Source organism: Mustela nivalis, assembly GCF_964662115.1.
Source record: "Mustela nivalis genome assembly, chromosome: 7".
NCBI classification, from domain to species: domain Eukaryota; kingdom Metazoa; phylum Chordata; class Mammalia; order Carnivora; family Mustelidae; genus Mustela; species Mustela nivalis.
Genome location: NC_139026.1, coordinates 119,878,614 through 119,901,381, shown reverse-complemented (window position 1 = coordinate 119,901,381; position 22,768 = coordinate 119,878,614). Strand labels below are relative to the sequence as shown.

At 37.3% G+C, this 22,768-nt stretch overlaps 1 protein-coding gene across 22 annotated transcripts in view; it reads left to right on the top strand.

The window, feature by feature from the left end:
• ZEB1 (zinc finger E-box binding homeobox 1) overlaps window positions 1-22,768 on the top strand; it is a 195,943-nt gene that overhangs the window by 163,335 nt on the left and 9,840 nt on the right. For 8 of the 22 annotated variants that reach the window (XM_082740780.1, XM_082740778.1, XM_082740762.1 and 5 more), the window contains 2 exons: window positions 7,445-7,582; window positions 19,165-19,270. In XM_082740780.1, the coding sequence (XP_082596906.1) occupies window positions 7,445-7,582; window positions 19,165-19,270 (244 nt within the window). Of the gene's footprint in view, window positions 1-7,420; window positions 7,583-14,910; window positions 15,114-19,164; window positions 19,271-22,768 lie in introns of all 22 variants that reach the window. The other 14 variants (XM_082740769.1, XM_082740759.1, XM_082740770.1 and 11 more) reach the window with 3 other exon arrangements.

Genomic DNA, 22,768 nt, shown 5'->3' with positions numbered 1-22,768 from the left:
AAATCTAACCAAGTTGAAATCAAAAAAGCTATTAATGAGGTGCAATCAAAAATGGAGGCTCTTGCTGCTAGGATTAATGAGGCAGAAGAAAGAATTAGTGATATAGAAGACCAAATGACAGAGAATAAAGAAGCTGAGCAAAAGAGGGACAAACAGCTATGGGACCACGAGGGGAGAATTCAAGAGATAAGTGACACCATAAGACGAAACAACATTAGAATAATTGGGATTCCAGAAGAAGAAGAAAGAGAGACGGGAGCAGAAGGTATACTGGAGAGAATTATTGGGGAGAATTTCCCCAATATAGCAAAGGGAAAGAGCATCAAAATTCAGGAGGTTCAGAGAACGCCCCTCAAAATCAATAAGAATAGGCCCACACCCCGTCACCTAATAGTAAAATTTACAAGTCTCAGTGACAAAGAGAAAATCCTGAAAGCAGCCTGGGAAAAGAAGTCTGTAACATACAAGGGTAAAAATATTAGATTGGCAGCTGACTTATCCACAGAGACTGGCAGGCCAGAAAGAGCTGGCATGATATTTTCAGAGCACTAAACGAGAAAAACATGCAGCCAAGAATACTATATCCAGCTAGGCTATCATTGAAAATAGAAGGAGAGATTAAAAGCTTCCAGGACAAACAAAAACTGAAAGAATTTGCAAACACCAAACCAGCTCTACAGGAAATATTGAAAGGGGTCCTCTAAGCAAAGAGAGAGCCTACAAGTGGTAGATCTGAAAGGAACAGAGACCATATAGAGTAACAGTCACCTTACAGGCAATACAATGGCACTAAATTCATATGTCTCAATAGTTACCCTGATGTTAATGGGCTAAATGCCCCTGTCAAAAGACACAGGGTATCAGAATGGATAAAAAAACAAAACCCATCTATATGTTGCCTCCAAGAAACTCATTTTAAGCCCGAAGACACCACCAGATCTAAAATGAGGGGGTGGAAAAGAATTTACCATGCTAATGGACATCAGATAAAGCAGGAGTGGCAATCCTTATATCAGATCAATTAGATTTTAAGCCAAAGACTATAATAAGAGATGAGGAAAGACACTATATCATACACAAAGGGTCTGTCCAACAAGAAGATTTAACAATTTTAAATATCTATGCCCCAAACGTGGGAGCAGCCAATGATATAAACCAATTAATAACAAAATCAAAGAAACATATCAACAATAATACAATAATAGTAGGGGACTTTAACACTCCCCTCACTGAAATGGACAAATCATCCAAGCAAAAGATCAGCAAGAAAATAACGGCCTTAAACGACACACTGGACCAGATGGACATCACAGGTATATTCAGAACATTTCATCCCAAAGCAACAGAATACACATTCTTCTCTAGTGCACATGGAACATTCTCCAGAATAGATCACATCCTCGGTCCTAAATCAGGACTCAACTGGTATCAAAAGATTGGGATCATTCCCTTTATATTTTCAGACCACAATGCTCTAAAGCTAGAACTCAACCACAAAAGGAAGTTTGGAAAGAACCCAAATACATGGAGACTAAACAGCATCCTTCTAAAGAATGAGTGGGTCAACCGGGAAATTAAAGAAGAATTGAAAAAAATCATGGAAACAAATGATAATGAAAATACAACGGTTCAAAATCTGTGGGACACAACAAAGGCAGTCCTGAGAGGAAAATATATAGCGGTACAAGCCTTTCTCAAGAAACAAGAAAGGTCTCAGGTACACAACCTAACCCTACACCTAAAGGAGCTGGAGAAAGAACAAGAAAGAAACCCTAAGCCCAGCAGGAGAAGAGAAATCATAAAGATCAGAGCAGAAATCAATGAAATAGAAACCAAAAAAACAATAGAACAAATCAACGAAACTAGGAGCTGGTTCTTTGAAAGAATTAATAAAATTGATAAACCCCTGGCCCGACTTATCAAAAAGAAAAGAGAAACGACCCAAATAAATAAAATCATGAATGAAAGAGGAGAGATCACAACTAACACCAAAGAAATACAAACAATTATAAGAACATTCTATGAGCAACTCTATGCCAACAAATTTGACAATCTGGAAGAAATGGATGCATTCCTGAAACATATAAACTACCACAACTGAACCAGGAAGAAATAGAAAGCCTGAACAGACCCATAACCAGTAAGGAGATTGAAACAGTCATTAAAAATCTCCAAACAAACAAAAGCCCAGGGCCAGACGGCTTCCCGGGGGAATTCTACCAAACATTTAAAGAAGAACTAATTCCTATTCTCCTGAAACTGTTCCAAAAAATAGAAGTGGAAGGAAAACTTCTAAACTCATTTTATGAGGCCAGCATCACCTTGATCCCCAAACTAGACAAGGATCCCATCAAAAAAGAGAGCTATAGACCAATATCCTGGATGAACACAGATGCAAAAATACTCAACAAAATACTAGCCAATAGGATTCAACAGTACATTAAAAAGATTATTCACCACGACCAAGTGGGATTTATTCCAGGGCTGCAAGGTTGGTTCAACATCTGCAAATCAGTCAATGTGATACAACACATCAATAAAAGAAAGAACAAGAACCATATGATACTCTCAGTAGATGCTGAAAAAGCATTTGACAAAGGACAGCATCCCTTCCTGATCAAAACTCTTCAAAGTATAAGGATAGAGGGCACATACCTCAATATCATCAAAGCCATCTATGAAAAACCCACCGCAAATATCATTCTCAATGGAGAAAAACTGAAAGCTTTTCCACTAAGGTCAGGAACACGGCAGGGATGTCCATTATCACCACTGCTATTCAACATAGTACTAGAGGTCCTAGCCTCAGCAATCAGACAACAAAAGGAAATTAAAGGCATCCAAATCGGCAAAGAAGAAGTCAAATTATCACTCTTCGCAGATGATATGATACTATATGTGGAAAACCCAAAAGACTCCACTCCAAAACTGCTAGAACTTATACAGGAATTCAGTAAAGTGTCAGGATATAAAATCAATGCACAGAAATCAGTTGCATTTCTCTACACCAATAGCAAGACAGAAGAAAGAGAAATTAAGGAGTCAATCCCCTTTACAATTGCACCCAAAACCATAAGATACCTAGGAATAAACCTAACCAAAGAGGCACAGAATCTATACTCAGAAAACTATAAAGTACTCATGAAAGAAATTGAGGAAGACACAAAGAAATGGAAAAATGTTCCATGCTCCTGGATTGGAAGAATAAATATTGTGAAAATGTCTATGCTACCTAAAGCAATCTACACATTTAATGCAATTCCTATCAAAGTACCATCCATCTTTTTCAAAGAAATGGAACAAATAATGCTAAAATTTATATGGAACCAGAAATGACCTCGAATAGCCAAAGGGATATTGAAAAAGAAAGCCAACGTTGGTGGCATCACAATTCCGCACTTCAAGCTCTATTACAAAGCTGTCATCATCAAGACAGCATGGTACTGGCACAAAAACAGACACATAGATCAAAGGAACAGAATAGAGAGCCCAGAAATAGACCCTCAACTCTATGGTCAACTAATCTTCGACAAAGCAGGAAAGAATGTCCAATGGAAAACAGACAGCCTCTTCAATAAATGGTGCTGGGAAAATTGGACCATTTCCTTACACCACACACAAAAATAGACTCAAAATGGATGAAGGACCTTAATGTGCGAAAGGAATCCATCAAAATCCTTGAGGAGAACACAGGCAGCAACCTCTTGACCTCAGCCGCAGCAACATCTTCCTAGGAACAACGCCAAAGGCAAGGGAAGCAAGGGCAAAAATGAACTATTGGGATTTCATCAAGATCAAAAGCTTTTGCATAGCAAAGGAAACAGTTAACAAAATCAAAAGACAACTGACAGAATGGGAGAAGATATTTGCAAATGACATATCACATAAAGGACTAGTGTCCAGAATCTATAAAGAACTTAGCAAACTCAACACCCAAAGAACAAATAATCCAATCAAGAAATGGGCAGAGGATATGAACAGACATTTCTTTTTTTTTTTTTTTTAAAGATTTTATTTATTTATTTGACAGAGAGAAATCACAAGTAGATGGAGAGGCAGGAAGAGAGAGAGAGAGGGAAGCAGGCCCTCCGCTGAGCAGAGAGCCCGATGCGGGACTCGATCCCAGGACTCCGAGATCATGACCTGAGCCGAAGGCAGCGGCTTAACCCACTGAGCCACCCAGGCGCCCTGAACAGACATTTCTGCAATGAAGACATCCAGATGGCCAACAGACACATGAAAAAGTGCTCCATATCACTCGGCATCAGGGAAATACAAATCAAAACCACAATGAGATATCACCTCACACCAGTCAGAATGGCTAAAATCAACAAGTCAGGAAATGACAGATGCTGGCGAGGATGCGGAGAAAGGGGAACCCTCCTACACTGTTGGTGGGAATGCAAGCTGGTGCAGCCACTCTGGAAAACAGCATGGAGGTTCCTCAAAATGTTGAAAATAGAACTGCCCTATGACCCAGCAATTGCACTATTGGGTATTTACCCTATAGATACAAACATAGTGATCCAAAGGGGCACGTGCACCCGAATGTTTATAGCAGCAATGTCCACAATAGCCAAACTATGGAAAGAACCTAGATGTCCATCAACAGATGAATGGGTCAAGAAGATGTGGTATATATACACAATGGAATACTATGCAGCCATCAAAAGAAATGAAATCTTGCCATTTGCGACAACATGGATGGAACTAGAGCGTATCATGCTTAGCGAAATAAGTCAAGCAGAGAAAGACAACTATCATATGATCTCCCTGATATGAGGAAGTGGTGATGCAACATGGGGGCTTAAGTGGGTAGGAGAAGAATCAATGAAACAAGATGGGATTGGGAGGGAGACAAACCATAAGTGACTCTTAATTTCACAAAACAAACTGAGGGTTGGTGGGGGGAGGGGGTTTGGGAGAAGGGGGTGGGATTATGGACATTGGGGAGGGTATGTGCTTGGGTGAGTGCTGTGAAGTGTGTAAACCTGGTGATTCACAGACCTGTACCCCTGGGGATAAAAATATATGTTTATAAAAAATAAAAAATTTTTAAAAAATGCTTATTTTTCCAGCTAATGACAGACTGTAGGAATGATTTTTGAGAATATTCTTTGATTTACTCTGACCAGCTTCCTGTAGAGCAATGAAATTTTTAATAATAGTTAGGCAATAGAATAGATGAGGCCATTAAAAGAAAACTACTCTCACTCCCTCTGATTATATTATTATATAGGTAATTTCAGAGCTTCCTAACTACAGCCAAAATATCCCCATAACAGAAAATTGCCATGATTTAACCCCAGATAGAAATCCATATAAACAGAAAAAACTGAAAGGCCTGTCTTAATTAATCAATAAGAAAGTTTTCCCAGGATGCCTGGGTGGCTTGGTCAGTTAAGCCTTCAGCTCAGGTCATGATCCTGAAGTCCTGGGATCTAGGGCCCCCACCCTCACTGCCGGCTGCCTGCTCCCCCAGGAGTCTGCTTCTCCCTCTCCCTCTGCCGCTCCCCTTGCTCCTTCTCTCTCTCTCTCTCTTTTTCTTTCTCTCTCAAGTAAATAAATAAATCTTTAAAAAAATATATGCTAAAGAAAGAAAGGGAGGGAGGGAGGGAGAGAGGAACAAAGGAAGGAAGGAAGGAAGTTGGCTTCCCCCCATCAGTATTTTGAATTTTTTTCCTTTGGCAACCTGGAGGTTTTTACACTCCAAGGCAATGCACAGGATGAGTGTACTGGGATATGACTTTTTCTCTTCTTCCTTTTTTTTTTTTTTTTGAAGATTTTATTTATTTATTTGAAAGAAAGAGCAGGAATCCCAAGAGGGGCTTGATCCCAGCACACTGAGATCATGACCTGAGCAGAAGGCAGACACTTAACCGACTGAGCTACCCAGGCACCCCCCTCTTCTTCCTTTTTAAAAAGATAGATTTATTTATGTATTTATCTATCTATCTATCTATCTATCTATTTATCTATTTATTTAAGAGAGAGCTAGAGACAGCAGCAGCATCAGTGGGGGTGGGGTGAGGGAAGAAGAAGGAGAAGGAGAGGAGCAAGCAGACTCCCAGCTGAGCACAGAAGCTGATGCAGGGCTCAGTCTCACATTTCTGACATCACGACCTGAGCCACTGAGCCACCCAGGCACTCCATCTCTTCTTCCTTTTAAGGAAGTCTTAGAAAGTCTGGAAAGGGGAGAGTAGCGAGAACCTTCCAGATTCTAAGAAAGAATATACACGAAATTTGAGGATTTGGAAATAGACTCCCTTAATACCCACAGTACCAGCTTACCTCTTCAAGAGTTTTCACTTCCCCCTGGATCCAGTAACCCAGTGCTAAATAATTGATAGCTATTGGCTATATTAGAAAGGAGGGGGAAATGGTGGGTCACCATTATTATTATGTCATTGGTTCTAAGGTTTTAAACAGCAGCTGACCTGAGGACTTTACTTACTACCACTATGTGGGAGATTTAGCAAGATTGTTTCAATAACTAGCACACAAAAACATGCCCACACCTCAGCATTTTAATTTGGCCCAATTTTAGTCTGCTGGGAAATGCTATTTTACAGATTAGAAGTGACAGTTCAGCCTGAAGCGTATAAGAAGTCAGCCACGAGACAGCCATACAACCCATTGCAGTTACCAGCAGCATGGAGTAGACACTGTCCTCTGGAGCCAGTGGAGGAAATGGAGGGAAACCATGGTGCAGCAATACTGCTTTAGGAACTCGAAGCACTCTGGGTTTCCTTCTCAAAGTGGCAGTATTCCATTATCTCTTGAAACTTTCTAACCAGAAGAAAAAATGCCTCTGCCCCTAGCCCACTGTTAAACATTTACTGAAGCAGAAATAAAGGAAAAGTAGCCTTGTTTATTATATATGAGTACTAGAGGAGATAAGCAGTTTTATGGATTTGATACTCCTAAATCTTAGTAGATATTTTTCCAGCTATAGAGAACTATTAACACTGTTGTCTAGGAAATCAGATACCTGTACTGAACTTCAAAGTGGTTTAAATTGAGCATGATTCGGATTTACAACTCTAAGTAAATATATAATAGGTTCCTAGGAAGGACTAAGGTTTGAGAACTAAGGTTTTCTCCCTTTTTTCCTTGATTTATCCTTGATTGAGAAATTAAGAATTCAGTCAACTATATTACCTTTTCTGTGTCCTATCAGTCACATAGACTAGAAGTACACTCTAAAGTTTGAGAGATATTGTGAAAATTCAAGACTGTTGTAAAGCTTTCTTAAAGACTTCTTAATAATAGACAACAGAATGAGTAAATTTTGTTTTTAATTTTGGGCAAATATTTCCTACAAATTCAAGAACAATAGTGTGTTCTCTTAAGGTAAATAATTTCTTATTTAGAAAAGCTTTGTAACAACTTGGCAGTATAAAGTATGCATTTCTTTTAGTAAAAGATGATGAATGTGACTCAGATGCAGAAAATGAACAAAACCATGATCCTAATGTTGAAGAGTTCCTGCAACAACAAGACACTGCTGTCATTTACCCCGAGGCACCTGAAGAGGACCAGAGGCAGGGCACCCCAGAAGCCAGTGGTCATGATGACAATGGTAAGTAGAGCTTCACAGTTGATTTTGTTTTCATCTTTACAGGATTATCATTTCCATAGCTTACAGTGGGAACCTACTCTACTCTAGGGAACATTTCTGATATCTGACATTTTTGGCAGATGCCCATAGAAAATAATCTCTTTAATAAAAGGAACACGTGTATGATAACAGCATAGTATTAAATTTGTGGCATCTCACTACTGGTAAGGCCACTGCAATGAAGTGCTTAGAACAATGCCTGGATGTTGATTTCCATTCACTCACAGGGCAAGTATTAGAAATAGGAGCTAGGATGACCTTTAACTGCCTCTTGATTTTTTTCCACTGTTCTGACAATCATGCTCTAGTCTATTCTGATATGAACAGCCTGTGTATGAAGAGTGGTAAAATGTAGTTCTAATATTTCATACTCTCCTAAAAGGAAATAGACTACCATTCCCTCCTTCCATGCTAGAAACAGATGACAATTGCATGCAAATATTCCTATAAGAAATTTTATGCAAGATCTGCACCAAGAACTAAGACGTCACTTGGAATGTTTGGGGATATTTAAAGTATTTAAGATCCTATATCTGGTTTGATTTTTCTGGGGTTCCCAGTTTAATGGATAGATATAACTTAATATTTAAATAATCAACTTTTTAAAAAGACATTTTTAGAAAAGCCTAAAGTTCACCAAAAAGTGAGACAGAAGTACAGGTATTTCCCATGTACCCCTTGCCCCCAGTGTAGCATAACTATTCCCATTATTAACATCGCTCACCAGAAAACACCCAAAGTCTATCATCTCCTTAAGGGTTCATTCTTGGTGGTGTACATTTTGTGGGTTTGGACAAATATGTGATGACATGTATCCATCATTATAATATCTCATAGAGTATTTTCATTGCCCTAAACACCCTCTATATTTTGCCTATTCATCTTTCCCCACCTCCCCCCATCCCTGGAAACCAAAGATCTTTTTGTGTCTCCATAGCCTTTTCCAGAATGTCATATAGTTGGAATTACACAGCATGTAACCTTTTAATTTGGCTTTTCTCACTTAGTAATATGCACTTAAGTTTCCTCCATGTATTTTCATGGCTCATTTCTTTTAAGTGCTGAATAATAATTCCGTTGTCTGGATGTACCGTAGTTTATTTACCTGTTCACCTACTGAAGGACATGCAAGTTTTGGCAATTACAAATAAAGTTGCCGTGCACATCCATGTGCAGATTTTTGTGTAGATGTAAATTTTCCAACTCCTTTGGGTAAATACCAAGAAGTATATATGCTGGGTCCTCTAGTAAGAGTATGTTTACTTTTATAAGAAAGTTTCTGTAGCTCGACATCCTCGCTTGCAGTTTGTGGTGTCAGTGTTCTGGATTTTGGCCATTCTGATAGGTGTGTGGTGGTATTTTGTTTTAATTAGCATTTCCCTGATAATGTATGATGGGAAGAGTCTATTTGCCATCTGTATATCTTCTTTGGTGAGGTGTCTGCTAAGGCCTTTGGACTATTTTTTAATCAAGTTACTGATTTTTTATTGTTGAGTTTTAAGAGTCCTTTGTATATTTTGGCTAGTAGTCCTTTATCTGATGTGTCTTTTGCAAATATTTTTCCCAGTATGGCACTTGTCTTCTAATCCTCTTGAAATCATCTTTCACGGAAGCAGAAGTTTTCATTTTCATGAAGTCCTGCTTGTCAATTCTTTCTTTCCTTGGTGTTATATCTAAAAAAGGCATTGTCATAGGTAGGGTCATCTAGTTTTTCCCTGTTATCTTCTAGGAGCTTTATAGTTTTACATTTTACAGTTAGGTTTGTAATCCGTTTTGAGTTAATTTTGGGAAGGGTGTAGGGTCTGTGTCTAGATTCAGGACATTATGCATGTCCTGAATGTTCAGTTGTTCCATTACGTTTTTTTTAAAATTTGGTGTTTAAATTCATTTTAGTTAACATATAATGTTATTATTATTTCCGGGGTAGAATTTAGTGATTGAGTAGTTCCACATAACACCCAGTGGTCATTCTATCAAGTGCTCTCCTTAATGCCCATTACCCTGTTACCCCATCTACCCATCCACCTCCCGCCCAGCAACCCTCTGTTTGTTTCTAGAGCTAAGAGTCCCTTATGCTTTGCCTCCCTCTCTGTTTCAATCTTATTTTATTTTTCCTTCCCTTACCCTGTGTTCATCTATTTTGTTTCTTAAATTCCACATATGTGAAATCATGGTATTTGTCTTTCTCTGACTGCCTTGTTTTGCTTAACATAATACCCTCTATTTCCATCCATGACATTGCAAATGACAAGATTTCACTCTTCTTGATGGCTGAGTCATAGTCCATTGTATTTATATACACCGTATCTTCTTTATCCTTTTGTCTGTCAGTAGTCATCTGGGCTTGTTCCATAGTTTAGCTATTGGGGACATTGCTGCTATAAACATTGGGGTGCAGGTGTCCCTTCAAATCACTATTTTTGTATCCTTTGGGTAGATACCTAGTAGTGCAATTGCTGGGCCATGGGTAGTTCTATCTTTAACTTTTTGAAGAACCTCCATCCTGTTTTCCAGAGTGGCTGCAACAGTTTGCATTCCCACCCACAGTGTAAGAGGGTTCTCTTTCTCCACATCCTCGCCAACATCTGTTTTTTCCCGACTTGATAATTTTAGCCATTCTGACTGGTGTGAGGTGGTATCTCATTGTGGTTTGGATTTGTATTTCCTTGATGCCAAGTGATATTGAGCATTTTTTCATGCATCTGTTAGCCACTTGTATGTCTTCTTTCGAGAAATGTCTGCTCATGTCTTCTGCCCATTTCTTGTCTGGATTTTTTTGTTTTTTGGGTATTGAGTTTGGTAAATTTCTTATCGAATTTGGATACTAGCCCTTTATCTGGTATGTCATTTGCAAATATCTTCTCCCATTCTGTAGGTTGCCTTTTAGTTTTGTTGATTTTGTTTTCCTTTGCTGGTGCTAAAGCTTCTTATCTTGACGAAGTCCCAGTAGTTCATTTTTGCTTTTGTTTCCTGTTCCATTACTGTTGTTGAAAAGACTATCTTTACTCCATTGTATTGCCTCTGCTCCTTTGTCAAAGACCAGTTGACTTTATTTATAAAGATATTTCTGGCTCTCTGTTCCTCTGATCCATTTCTATATTCTCACACCAATACCACACTGTTTTGATTACTATAGCTTTATAATAAGTCTTAAAGTCAGATAGTGTCAGTCCTCCAACTTTATTTTTCACCTTCCATATTGTATTGGCTATTCTGTGTCTTTTGCCTCTCCATATAAACTTTAGAATGTTTGTCAGTATCCATAGAAGGACTTTCCAGATTTGAGTTGGAATTCCACTAAATCAAATTGGGAATAACTGGCATCTTGACAATAATAAGTCTTCCTATCCTCAAACAATGAATATCTCTCCATTTATTTACTTCTTTGATTTTGTTCGTCGGAGTTTTATAGTTTTCCTTGTATAAATCTTATACATACTTTGTTAGATTTATACATAAGTATTCAGCTTTTTTGGTGCTAAGTTAGTGTTATTTATCAATCCACTTTTAAATTTCTGAAGGAAATTGAGAATGGTGTAGAAAACAAAATAGATTCCATTGCAAAGAATCACCTGTACCTTCCTTAAATCAGGAATCAATTATGAAAAATGCAGAAATAGAAGTTTCACCTCAGAATCGATAGGATTTTCTGTAACTAAATCAGTGACAAAGGAAATAGAAGTAGGACACTCTAGAATTGATTCCTCCAGTGTGCCAAAAGGATGCATTTTTGAAGACAATTATTATTACAAAGATTATTACCCCTGGGGACACAGCATTACAGTTATATGAATAGTGTTGTGTTGATCTATTTGCATATTTGGTGAGTCTATAATTATAGGCACTCTAAACTTCTGTAGGTCCCTACCATTTGTACTTTGATTTCTCAGGGTTTTGGTTTTTTCTTTTTGTTTTTTTAAGATTTTATTTATTTAGTTAGTTTAGAGAGAGAACAGGTGGGGGCAGGCAGAGGAAGGAAGAGAGAATCCCAAGCAGAGTCTATGCTGAGTGTGGCGCCTGATGTGGAGCTCATAGTTACAACCTTGAGATCATGACCTGAGCTGAAACCAAGAGTCAGACTCAACCAACTGAACCACCCAGGTGCCCCAGTTTTTTTTTTTTCCTTAAAGGAAATTTGTTAAATTTCACCTGAGGAACCCATAGGTTAAATAAATAAGAAAAGGAAATTTAAACATTTTAATATACATATGTAAATCTTTTATGTAACAGAAAGTTCTTTAAGAATCCTCATGAAAGGAGCACCTGGGTGGCTCGGTGGGTTAGGCCTCTGCCTTCGGCTCCGGTCACAATCTCAGGGTCCTGGGATCGAGCCCCGCATCCGGCTCTCTGCTCAGCAGGGAGCCTACTTCCCCACCCTCCTCTCTCTCTCTGCCTGCTGCTCTGCCTACTTGTGATCTCTGCCTGTCAAATAAATAAATAAAATCTTTAAAAAAATGTTTTATTGCACAGATCAAATAAAGTTAAACTTCGTAAAGTCCATTGTTATAATCAACACAGTAAAATCCTATAAAAATTGGGGCCCTAATCATTCTGAATTAGTAAAACATTTGAATTCTAGAATCTGTTTTTAATTCAGATAGTCATTACTTTCAGGTATACAGCTAATAAAATATTTCATAGTAGACATTCTGTCACACCAGTAACATCAGATTATCCTCAGAAGCCCTCAGTTTTTTAAGTGTTGGTGGATTCAACACGCTCTCTGTACTTCATAAATTGTCAGAGGGCAAACTTTATTCTGGAAGGCTGAAGTATCACAAACTCTGAATCAGTGGTGCACAATTAAAGGAGATTTTGCAAATATTTTATATCCAGTACTACTATCAGTCTGAAATGTCATGCTACTGAGCAAAGGAGGTTTAGGATACAAAAATTAAGGTTTTTTTTAAAGCATATTCATAGTCACAGATACATAGGAAATTATAGACTGCTCAAAAAATAGACATAGTTTGGATTTCTTTCTAAAGTTATTTATAAGAATTCTAAAAAGAAAAATTTTTTCCTTATGTGATAAGCCTTCTTTGCTTAAAAAAGTGATTCTTTTAAATAAACAAACATCCAATATTTTTCAAAAATAGGAACAGAAATTTTCATTTAACTCTCAAGCCTGTTAGTTCTATAATTTGCTATTATGTCAGATATTCAGGTTTACTTTTTGTTGTTTTATGCTAGTATCCTAAAAGAATAAATTCTTATCTCCTTGTGTGAGAAATTCAATATAGATTGATTTATGAAAATAATAACTTGCTGGTAGAATATTATGAGCACCCTGTCATATTACAAAATTACTAGTATTTTGTTTATTAATGATGAAGGCAAAAAAGAAAATAGAACATAATGAGAACAGACAGCTGTATTACATTTGGATTATAAGCAGCTTAAGTAATAGAATCACATGTCGATTGTGGTGCCAATAATAAAGCACCTGCAATGGCTCACTTGGACTTCTGCCACTGTAACCAGCTAAAATCAATAGGACGGATTAGGTACTCTGGCAAGGACAGTGTCCCAAATGTTGATTTCCTACTTACCTTTACAAATAGGAAATTAATACCAGACAAAACATAACGTGATTTCCAAAACAATTTCATGTGGCTAATCTAATCCCATTAGAAGTAGGTCATTTTAGAGACATCGCCAGCAGAAAATTCTCTGATTCCAGTTGCCTTGCTGGCTGATAATAAAGACACCATCATAAAGTTTGGGGGATTTGGTTGTTTGATTTTATTCATATGGGATCAGGTGCTCAGTCTATTACACGCAGGCTGGTTCTCAAGCAAAACTTTTAATTTATATTGATTTGGATTTCAATAAAGGTAATATACGTTTATGAGGGATTTTGAGATTGTAATATAATTTTCTTTGGTAGTCTTTTTCTTTTTATCTTTTTTTTTAAAGATTTTATTTATTTATTTATTTATTTGTCAGAGAGAGAAAGAGTATGCACAAGCAGGCAGAGTGGCAGGCAGAGGTGGAGAGAGAAGTAGGCTCCCTGCTGAGCAAGGAGCCCGATGTGGGACTCAATCCCAGGATCCTGACCTGAGCTGAAGGCAGCAGCTTAACCGACTGAGCCACCCAGGCGTCCCAAGTCTTTTTCAATAAGAAATTCAAATGAGGGTAGAGATATGATTTACAATAAGTTTTATCTTTTAGGAACTCTTTTTTTTTTTTTAAAGAAATAAACCAAATATGGAAAAGCACTCTTAGTTAAATAATATTAATTGGCAAAATAGTATTACGTTTTAGGATTGTCGGGCTTAGATGGCTCCATGTGTAAAAATATGGTTCATTCAGGAGCACTTGGGTGTCTCAGTTGGTTAAGTGTCCAACTCTTGGTTTTGGCTCAGGTCATGATCTCATAGGTCCTGGGATCGAGCCCCACATCAACCCACGTGACAGTCTCCATGCTCAGCAAGGAGTCTGCTTGAAGATTCTCTCCCTTTACCCTTCCCCCCACTCACACACCCCTCTGTCTCAAATAAATAAATCTTAAAAAACTATATGGTTCACTCAGTGAACTCCAGTTTTTCTGTATTTCCTTTATTTTCTGAATCCTATCCTATACTTATCCATATAAAATTCTACAGAAAATGTATCCATGTAATTCAGTAAGGAAAAGAACATAAAGAAGCATGCGTGGGAGGTCTTTGTGGGACAGACCTAGATCTGGCTCCTGTTACTCATTTCCCCCAGCACTTGTTCTTGTGGTCTGACCTCTGTCATATGGGCTACACCTAACTGCAGGGGTGTCTTGAAAACATAATCTAATTATATACTACTCATGTGTGATGGCAATAACTTTATAGAGTATCATTTCCAAATTAGAAAGAAAGCATTAAATAATTAATGATACATCATTACCAATGGAAAGATTCTATTATGGTGTACAAGTCCCCTTCAATATGTATATATTTATAAAAGTAATGTATATTTCTAATTTTGTTTATATTTTCTTTGTCTAATTAACCCTACAAAAAGAAGGGAAGATTTGTGGTTTAGTGGAAAAGACATGAGAGTTTAAAGTCAGACAGCACATGTTTGAATCCTGACTTCATCATTTACTGGCCAAGTGACTTTTAAGTTATTTAACCTTTCTGAGCATCCTGTTTTCTCTTTTATGAAATAGAGATAGTATCATTGTATTATTTTAAGGATCAAATATAAAGTAGGTAGTATAATATCTGGCACAAAGCATAGGGACTCAGTGACAGCTTTGGTAATTTTTTTTGGATGTTTTAAATTCAAAATATATTATCTTTCTTATACAGGAACACCAGATGCATTCTCCCAGTTACTCACCTGCCCGTATTGTGATAGAGGCTATAAACGTTTTACCTCTCTGAAAGAACACATTAAATATCGCCATGAAAAGAATGAAGATAATTTTAGTTGCTCCCTGTGCAGTTACACCTTTGCGTACAGAACCCAACTTGAACGTCACATGACATCACATAAATCAGGAAGAGATCAAGTAAGTGAAAGCAACCATTCGTACAAGGCAAGGGTTTTAATATACTTAAAAGGATGTAGTAGAAAGCATCTTATCTACAGCCTTACAAGAATAAGTGATTATTTGAATTATCTGGTCATTTCTGAGTTATAAAGTACATGTGAACATTATTGTTGAGGTCCCTAAGTTTTTTTATTCTTTTTCAGATAAGGTCCTTTTTTGTAAATTTAATTATTTTGCTTATACCGTAACAAATATTTCCCTGAAGTTTAAAACTAGATTTCAAAGTGCATTCTACCAAAATGCTCAGTGTAGGAAAAATAAATACTGGTTTCATAAACCATATGACTAAGTACTGACCAAATTGAGAGGAAAGTCAAATAATAAAAGTTAATTTTCTGGGAACCAAAGACTACTTTATTTATTCTCAGTATAAGTTACTGTGTTCTATTTACTGTAGGAAGGGAAGTTGCCTCCTTTAAGAATCTGAAGTTTAGATTCTAAACATTCTTATATTGAAGACTCATTTTTCACATGGTTTGTTCTATCCCTATGTCATGTTGCCTCAATTTCTAGTGTATAAAATAAGACTATTCTTCTAGAAGTTAACGTTTGAACGGTTGGCTTTGTACTTAAGGATTAAAGGCCAAGAAGCTCTTGCCAATTGCCCTTCTTTTGTAAGATCCTGATAAGTATCAACTCTAAACAATCAGATTAATATCAACATGACGCTAACTTTAAAAATCAGAAATGTTCAGCTGCACAGTGTATTTTAAGTGTATGTGTTATTGTTGTGGCACATGTCCAGTTTCTTGTATCAAAGTATTATGACTATCTATAAATGCAAATCTGTGAGAATTCTGCCCTATGTATGTACCTCATATAGTCCTGTATCTCACAGAGCACAAGTTAGACCCTTTCTAAGATGATGGCTAAACCAAACAAAAAAATTACAGCAGAAACAAAATCTTCAAGCAGGGTCAACCTATCTTCTCAGGACCTTGACAACAACACTCACAAAATCACAAAATAAAGGGGGAGAAGGATGGCAATCAGGAAGTATAGAACCACGATTTCCTTAGATAGGTTAGTGGGTAAGTCCATGAGGGAACACTTGAAGTTGGCAAGAATACCAAAAGAAGGAAGAAATTGATACAGAGAAGGAACTCCTGAAGACAAAGACCATCTGTCCCTATGCAACTCTTATTAGGGATGATGCTTTTTCCATCTGACTACAGTACAGCCAAGCTTTGGGAAAAGAGCCCGATTTGTGTGACATTTGGGGAGCAGGCACCAACTGCACCTGTTGTCCCCAAATCCTGTCTCAGAAATGATCTGCAAAGCGCAGGTCGAGCTAATGGTGAAAACAAGAGATGCCATTATAGAAAGAAATCATAAGATCAACAATGAGCATAAGAGCCAATTTTGTGGTGATTTTTCAGATGAGTGAAAGGCAGTAGGTTTTATATAAAGTATGTGATCAGGCAAAAGTCAGAAAGGAGCTGTGGTTAATATGGGGACCAAAAATGTGAGGAAATATGATCGGGATGTCTTAGAAACAATTTAGGTTATGGGGCAGCAAACTTGAGTTTGAAAACCATGCCATGGCTTAAAGATAAGCATTTCCATGTATTATTAATTTATTCATTAAACAAACATCTGTGTTTCTATTACGTCAGAACCTGTTCTGTGTTCAGAACCTGCTCAGTGTTAAAAGGCACAATAGTGAAAAAGATAGGCAAAGATCAAGAAAGTAGGGAGCATATATTAGCAGATGATGTAAAATATAAGAAAAGAGATAGTATGAAGAAAAAAAAAAGCAGAAGGTAGAAAGTGAAGAAAGCTGCTATTTTTTTAAGGAGAGAGAGACCTTTCTAAGAATGGACATCTGAACAAAGACCCAAAGGAAAGGAAGCAGCCAATCATAGGATGATTAGGGTAGGTTGTTCCAGTCAAAGGGAACAGAGGGAAACATGAAAAGGCCTTGAGGCAGAAGCCTGCCCAGTATCCCCAAAGGATAGCAAGGAAGCCAGTATGAATAAAGGGGAGAAAGATAGGTGAGGCCAGGAAGTATTTGGGGCTGGATGATGTACCCCATTGTATAGACCCTGGTAGAGACTTTTTATTTTATTCTACAGTGTGACAGGGAAACCTTTGAAGGTTACTGAATTTTGTCTTTATTTTTTGATTTTTATTTTTAAGGGAACACTGGCTGTTGGGTGGAAAGTAGATCAAGAAAGATAAGAATGGAAGCAGGGAGACCATTTGGAAGCTATTGCTATAATCCAGGCCTAATGTGGTAGTGGCTTTGAAATCACTGGTAGTGACTGACAGGACACTGATGAATGTTAGATACAGAGTATATTCAGGTGGCTTGCTGATGGAGTGAGTAAGGGAGTTAAAGAGAGGAATCAAGGATTACTTCATAGTTTGGGGCTGAAGCAATAATCAGATAAGTGATGGTGTCCTTCACAAAGACAGGAAACACCAGAGGAAGGCCTGACTCTCAAAAGGGAAATTAAGAGCTCGGTGTTAATCATGTTAAGTTTCACATGCCCATTTCTTTCTGACTGGTGGTATCAAGGACTCAATTGGTTCTCAGAGTCTGGAGTTAAGGGGAGGGGTCTAGAGATACACCGTTGGGAGTTTTCACCATATATTTGGTGCCTACAGCCATCGGTTTGGATGAAGCAGGATACATAGTAAGTACTCATTCTCTTTCCTTCCTGTATGGAAAACAAAAGAAGGGAGATTCCAGCTAGAGGAGCATGAAGCAAGTCGTACTTGAGTTAAGCCTTTGAAGTATGGCTAGAATCTTAATAATCAAAATTATAGGGAAACATAACCAAGAAATAAGAAATAGTATAAACTAAAGCAAGGAGATAGAGAAGAGTAGTCTATATACAAAAAACTGAGACTCACTGAGTGACTGAGGCATGAACTTCTTCCAGGGAACTGGTAAAGAATCAGCCTGGAAACTCAGGTAACCTCAGAATGTATAGACTCAGAATCTGTATTCAGGGGTTCATGGGGGGAGCCTTTGGAGGGTTATGAGCAATTTATGGTTTATGAGGTTTATGATAGAACTCAGTTCAAGCAGTGCTTTTGTACAATTAATCTAATGAACAAAAAAAAAAAATCAGAAACAGACTCAAACACAGAGAACATACTGGTGGTTGCCAAAGGAGAGGGAGGGAGGTGGGCACACTGGGTAAAAGGGAGTGGGAGGTCCAGGCTTCCAGTTATAGAATGAATAAATCATGGGGATGAAAGGTACAGCATTGAGAAGCTAGTCAAAGGCATTGTGATAGTGTTCTATGGTGACAGATGGTAGACACTTGTGATGAGCATAGCGTAACATAGGGACTTATTGACTCACTATGTTCTATGCTGAAACTAATGTAACACTGTATATCAATTAGACCTGACTGGGAAACATTTCATAATAATAAATAAATTTAATGATGGATAAAGAAAAGTAAATAAATAAGTAATGGAAACTTTACTTTCTGGAAAAGTAAAATCTAAAGTAAAAAAAAAAAAATACAACTTTTTTTAAATTTTTTACTCTGGAATAAAAAAATACAATACCTGGGAAAAAAAATCTAAGAGTGCAAAATATCTTTGAAATACATAAAAGTGAGAATTTGATAAACCAGACAGAAAGCTGTTATAATACTCCATGTTTGGATGAAAAGATGGAGGTATTTTTTAAAATTCATCAGATTAAAGTACATTTTGGAAGTACCAAGCATCTAAGAGATAGGATAAACTACTGGAAAAAGCCAGGCTACAGAAGGGATAATCTCTAGTTTCTAGTAATGTATATACTCAATAAAGCATGATTCTAATGCTCTAAATTAGCAAGTGGAGATTTTTCTTTATGTCCAAATTCTGATCCTACTATCACCCTTCTTTTTGGTGCAGTATTCCAAGTGTTAGATTTTTGTGACTGACTCAATTTGAAGCCTTTGAGAAGCAGAATTCATCAAAATGCTTTTAGCAGATTGGCTATTCTTTTACGTCCAAAGCTTTTTTGCCTTGTAATTAAAATATCAATTCTTTCCTACAGAGACATGTGACACAATCTGGTGGTAATCGTAAATTCAAGTGCACTGAATGTGGAAAAGCTTTCAAATACAAACATCATCTAAAAGAGCACTTAAGAATCCACAGTGGTAAATATTTCTTTTCTGTCTACACCTTGAATATTATAGCATACATGGTAATAAATAAATCTGTTGTATCGTGATCTACACACATGGTCAGAAACTTTGCTTTTCTTGTAGAATGAAGACTAACCTGGAGAAATTTTTTATTTATAAATCATACTTTATTGGAATCTTGATCTTTAACTAAAGCATAATAAGCTAATATAATATGACATACTTCTCCAATTTTTTTAATCAGAATATATATTATATATATTATATATTTTTTTTAATATAGAATAAGAAGTGCAACCTCCTTGAGCTTTCTGATGAATACTAATTCCATTGCCTCTTTTGCACAGTTAACAAGGGAGTGAAAAAGGATATAGAGGTACAATTTGTACAAGAAAGTAAAGAGGCCAAGATGGTCTTTACCTGAAAGAAATAGAAGTGAGTCAGGGTGATGCAGAGTCACCCTGAAAATTTTAAGGAAAAATTTAAAGCATCGAAAATTTTAAAGAAAATATGTTTACCTACCATTTCACCTTTCTATTCCACATCCTTTTCTAAATTTTACTTACAAAATGATGTTATCTGAGAAAAATATGTCTGTTTTAGAAACTTAGAAACAAAAAGAGCTGTATTTGCAGGTCTTAGGGCTTTACTTCAAAAGCTATAACAAAAACTCCATAGCTTCTCACATTGCACTGTGACATCCATTCATCTGATTAATTTTGGTATGTTATTTTAGATTTATTTTATTTTTTTAAAGATTTTATTTATTTATTTGACAGGCAGAGATCACAAGTAGGCAGAGAAGCAGACAGAGAGGAGGAAGCAGGCTCCCCACTGAGCAGAGAGCCCGATGTGGGGCTCGATCCCAGGACCCTGGGATCATGACCTGAGCTGAAGGCAGAGGCTTTAACCCACTGAGCCACCCAGGCACCCCTTGTTATTTTAGATTTATTAAATAGTAGTGAAAAATAACTCTTTTCTAATTAATGAGAAATGATGGCTGTCTGCACGTGACTTATTTTGTGGAAATGATTGTATTGACATTTACATCTTATAAACATCCTACAAAAGAGTACAACGGGTGGCTTTGTGAAGGGTGACTAGTAATATCTGTGTTTTATTTTCGAACTACATTTCTAGCCGCTTCACTGTCTTATTTGTTGAGGGCTAATAAGGTTAAAGTTACCAATTTGTTTAAACCAAGATTCTTGCAAAAACATTTATTTATTTGCACACTTAAATGTTCCTGGAAATGAGAAGTTGTCTTTTGCAGTTTGCCACAAAATCCTATTTCTTTTCTTAGCTCCTGGGCTATCAAAAAAATTTTCATCAAGAATATATTTTTAATGACCTGCTTTCTTATTACAGATGATTTGAAGTTGTTGATAGAGATAGAGCTAGTTCAAGAGCATTTTCTTAAATGTTGAGATTGGAGTAGAGGAGGGAAAATAAAATTTAGAGTAAGATTCATGTACAAAATGAGTCATATGGTCCTATTGCAGTTTTAGAGGCTGTGGATCTGTCAGAGCTGCAGAGGGTACAGAATTGGGAAGCATGCATCACTCCAGGGATTGCAATGCAAGGCAGAAACAGGAAGTTGGTATTGCAAAATTCTGCGTTGATATTCAAAAATCCATCTCAGTCAAGTAGTAGGTAGGAAGCTACTGTCTATAGTACAGACAGAAAGTGTGCAAGAGCTCCAAGCTTGTTAGCAGTACACTGCTGCTGCTGCTGCTGAAGTAGCCGGTGCGAATCAGGTCACATCACGGAACACAGGGCGTCACCTTCCTCTGCACTGTCCATCCATTATGTATTTACATGATAGTCTTGTCCTTAAGGATATGTAATGTGAAACTGTATACCTCTAATACAGCAAGAAATTTTAATTTTAAAATGTATTAGGAAAATAAAGTTAAGGAAGTAACACAGGCATGAAGTAAACGTGAAGTAAAATGTATATACTGTGAAATGCCAAGCACATGCTGGAAGCAGACCACACATTAGACACTTAAGGTTTAGGAAATCAGAAAACTGTGATCAATAACCATGACCCAGATTGTCTGCAAGTAAAAGGAATTAGTTGCTAGGAAAAGTACAACTCTTCCCACTACGAAGACCATAGAAAAACAAAATGCATTTTATATCATTTTCCAAAGTATCCTTAAAATAGTACAGCAGAAAAATTGATAGAGTTTTCTTTTTAAAGTAAGATTCTCCATGGACGCTTGGGTGGCTCAGTCAGTTAAGTGGCTTAAATGATCAGGTCAGGATCCCAGCGTCCTGGGATCAAGTCCCTCACCAGGCTCCTTATTCATCAGGGAGTCTGCTTCTCCCTCTGCCTTCTTCTCCCCCTGCTTGTGGTCTCTCTCCCTCTCTCTCTGACAATTAAACAAAAACCTTAAAAAAAATAAAAATAAAATAAGAGTCTCCAGTAGGAAGCCAGTGCTATTTCACCAAAATGCAATTCAGAAAAAGTATTTCTCCAGAGTAGCTGCTCTTATGGCCTGGTTTATTCCAAAGGAAGATTTCTTGAGTCGGGGCTTCTCAGTGTCATCCCAGGATGGTACCAGTCTATAAGCTTTTTTGAGACTGGTTCTTGAAGTGCTATGTACAGAAATCACAAGTAATTTAGAAACTAGCAGATGAAGAAAAAACTGTGACAATTTTATTATATTTTATACAATATTGATCTTACAGTAGATTGGAAATTTAAAACAAAAAAAAAAAAAAAATGGAGGGGGGCGGATAAAAATGTCCTTCACTGCAGATTTGAAAGAGCTGTTTAGAGTCTCAAATAATGGATGAGCTTCATATCCTTCAAGAAACCTCTGTAATCTTTCTTTGTTAGCTCACTTTCTAATAAGGGTCTTCAAATTATACTCCATAAAATTACCTGGACTGTTGCTATCTTCTGACACCACTAAAATGAGCCGTATGCAGAGTCATGTGTTTTAGCCATCATCTGAATTTCTCATGTGGGACTTGAGCTATGATGAGGAGCAGGTCACCTCACCTCCACTCAGAGGTGAGACAAAAAAGGCTCCTGCTCCTCCCCAGAAAATAACCTGAGTTTGTTCCATGGCCCTATGAACTTTAGCCTGGAAAGTTTTTACATCAGATGCAACCAAACGTCCACCTCAGCCATTACAAAAAAGAAATCGGTCTTCATAGGACATCAGACTTCTTACAGCACAACTTCACCTCATTCAACAGTTGCTAGACAGACAGATTAGGCGAGGTACTCTATGTATAAACCATTAAGCTATGAAGTTAGAAACAAGGGGTTTTCCAACAAACTTAGTAGATTTGGCTATAGAACAACTGCTCCACTTCTTTCTGGTAATGATAAAATACCAGGTAATCCCCAACCATAATACTGACAACTAGCATTTATTGCATACTTAACTGTGGACAGCCCCATTCTAGTTATTTGTGTACATTAACTCATACAGTCTCAACGATAGCCCTCTGAGGTAGATGCTATTATTTCCTCCCTTTCTACTGATGAGA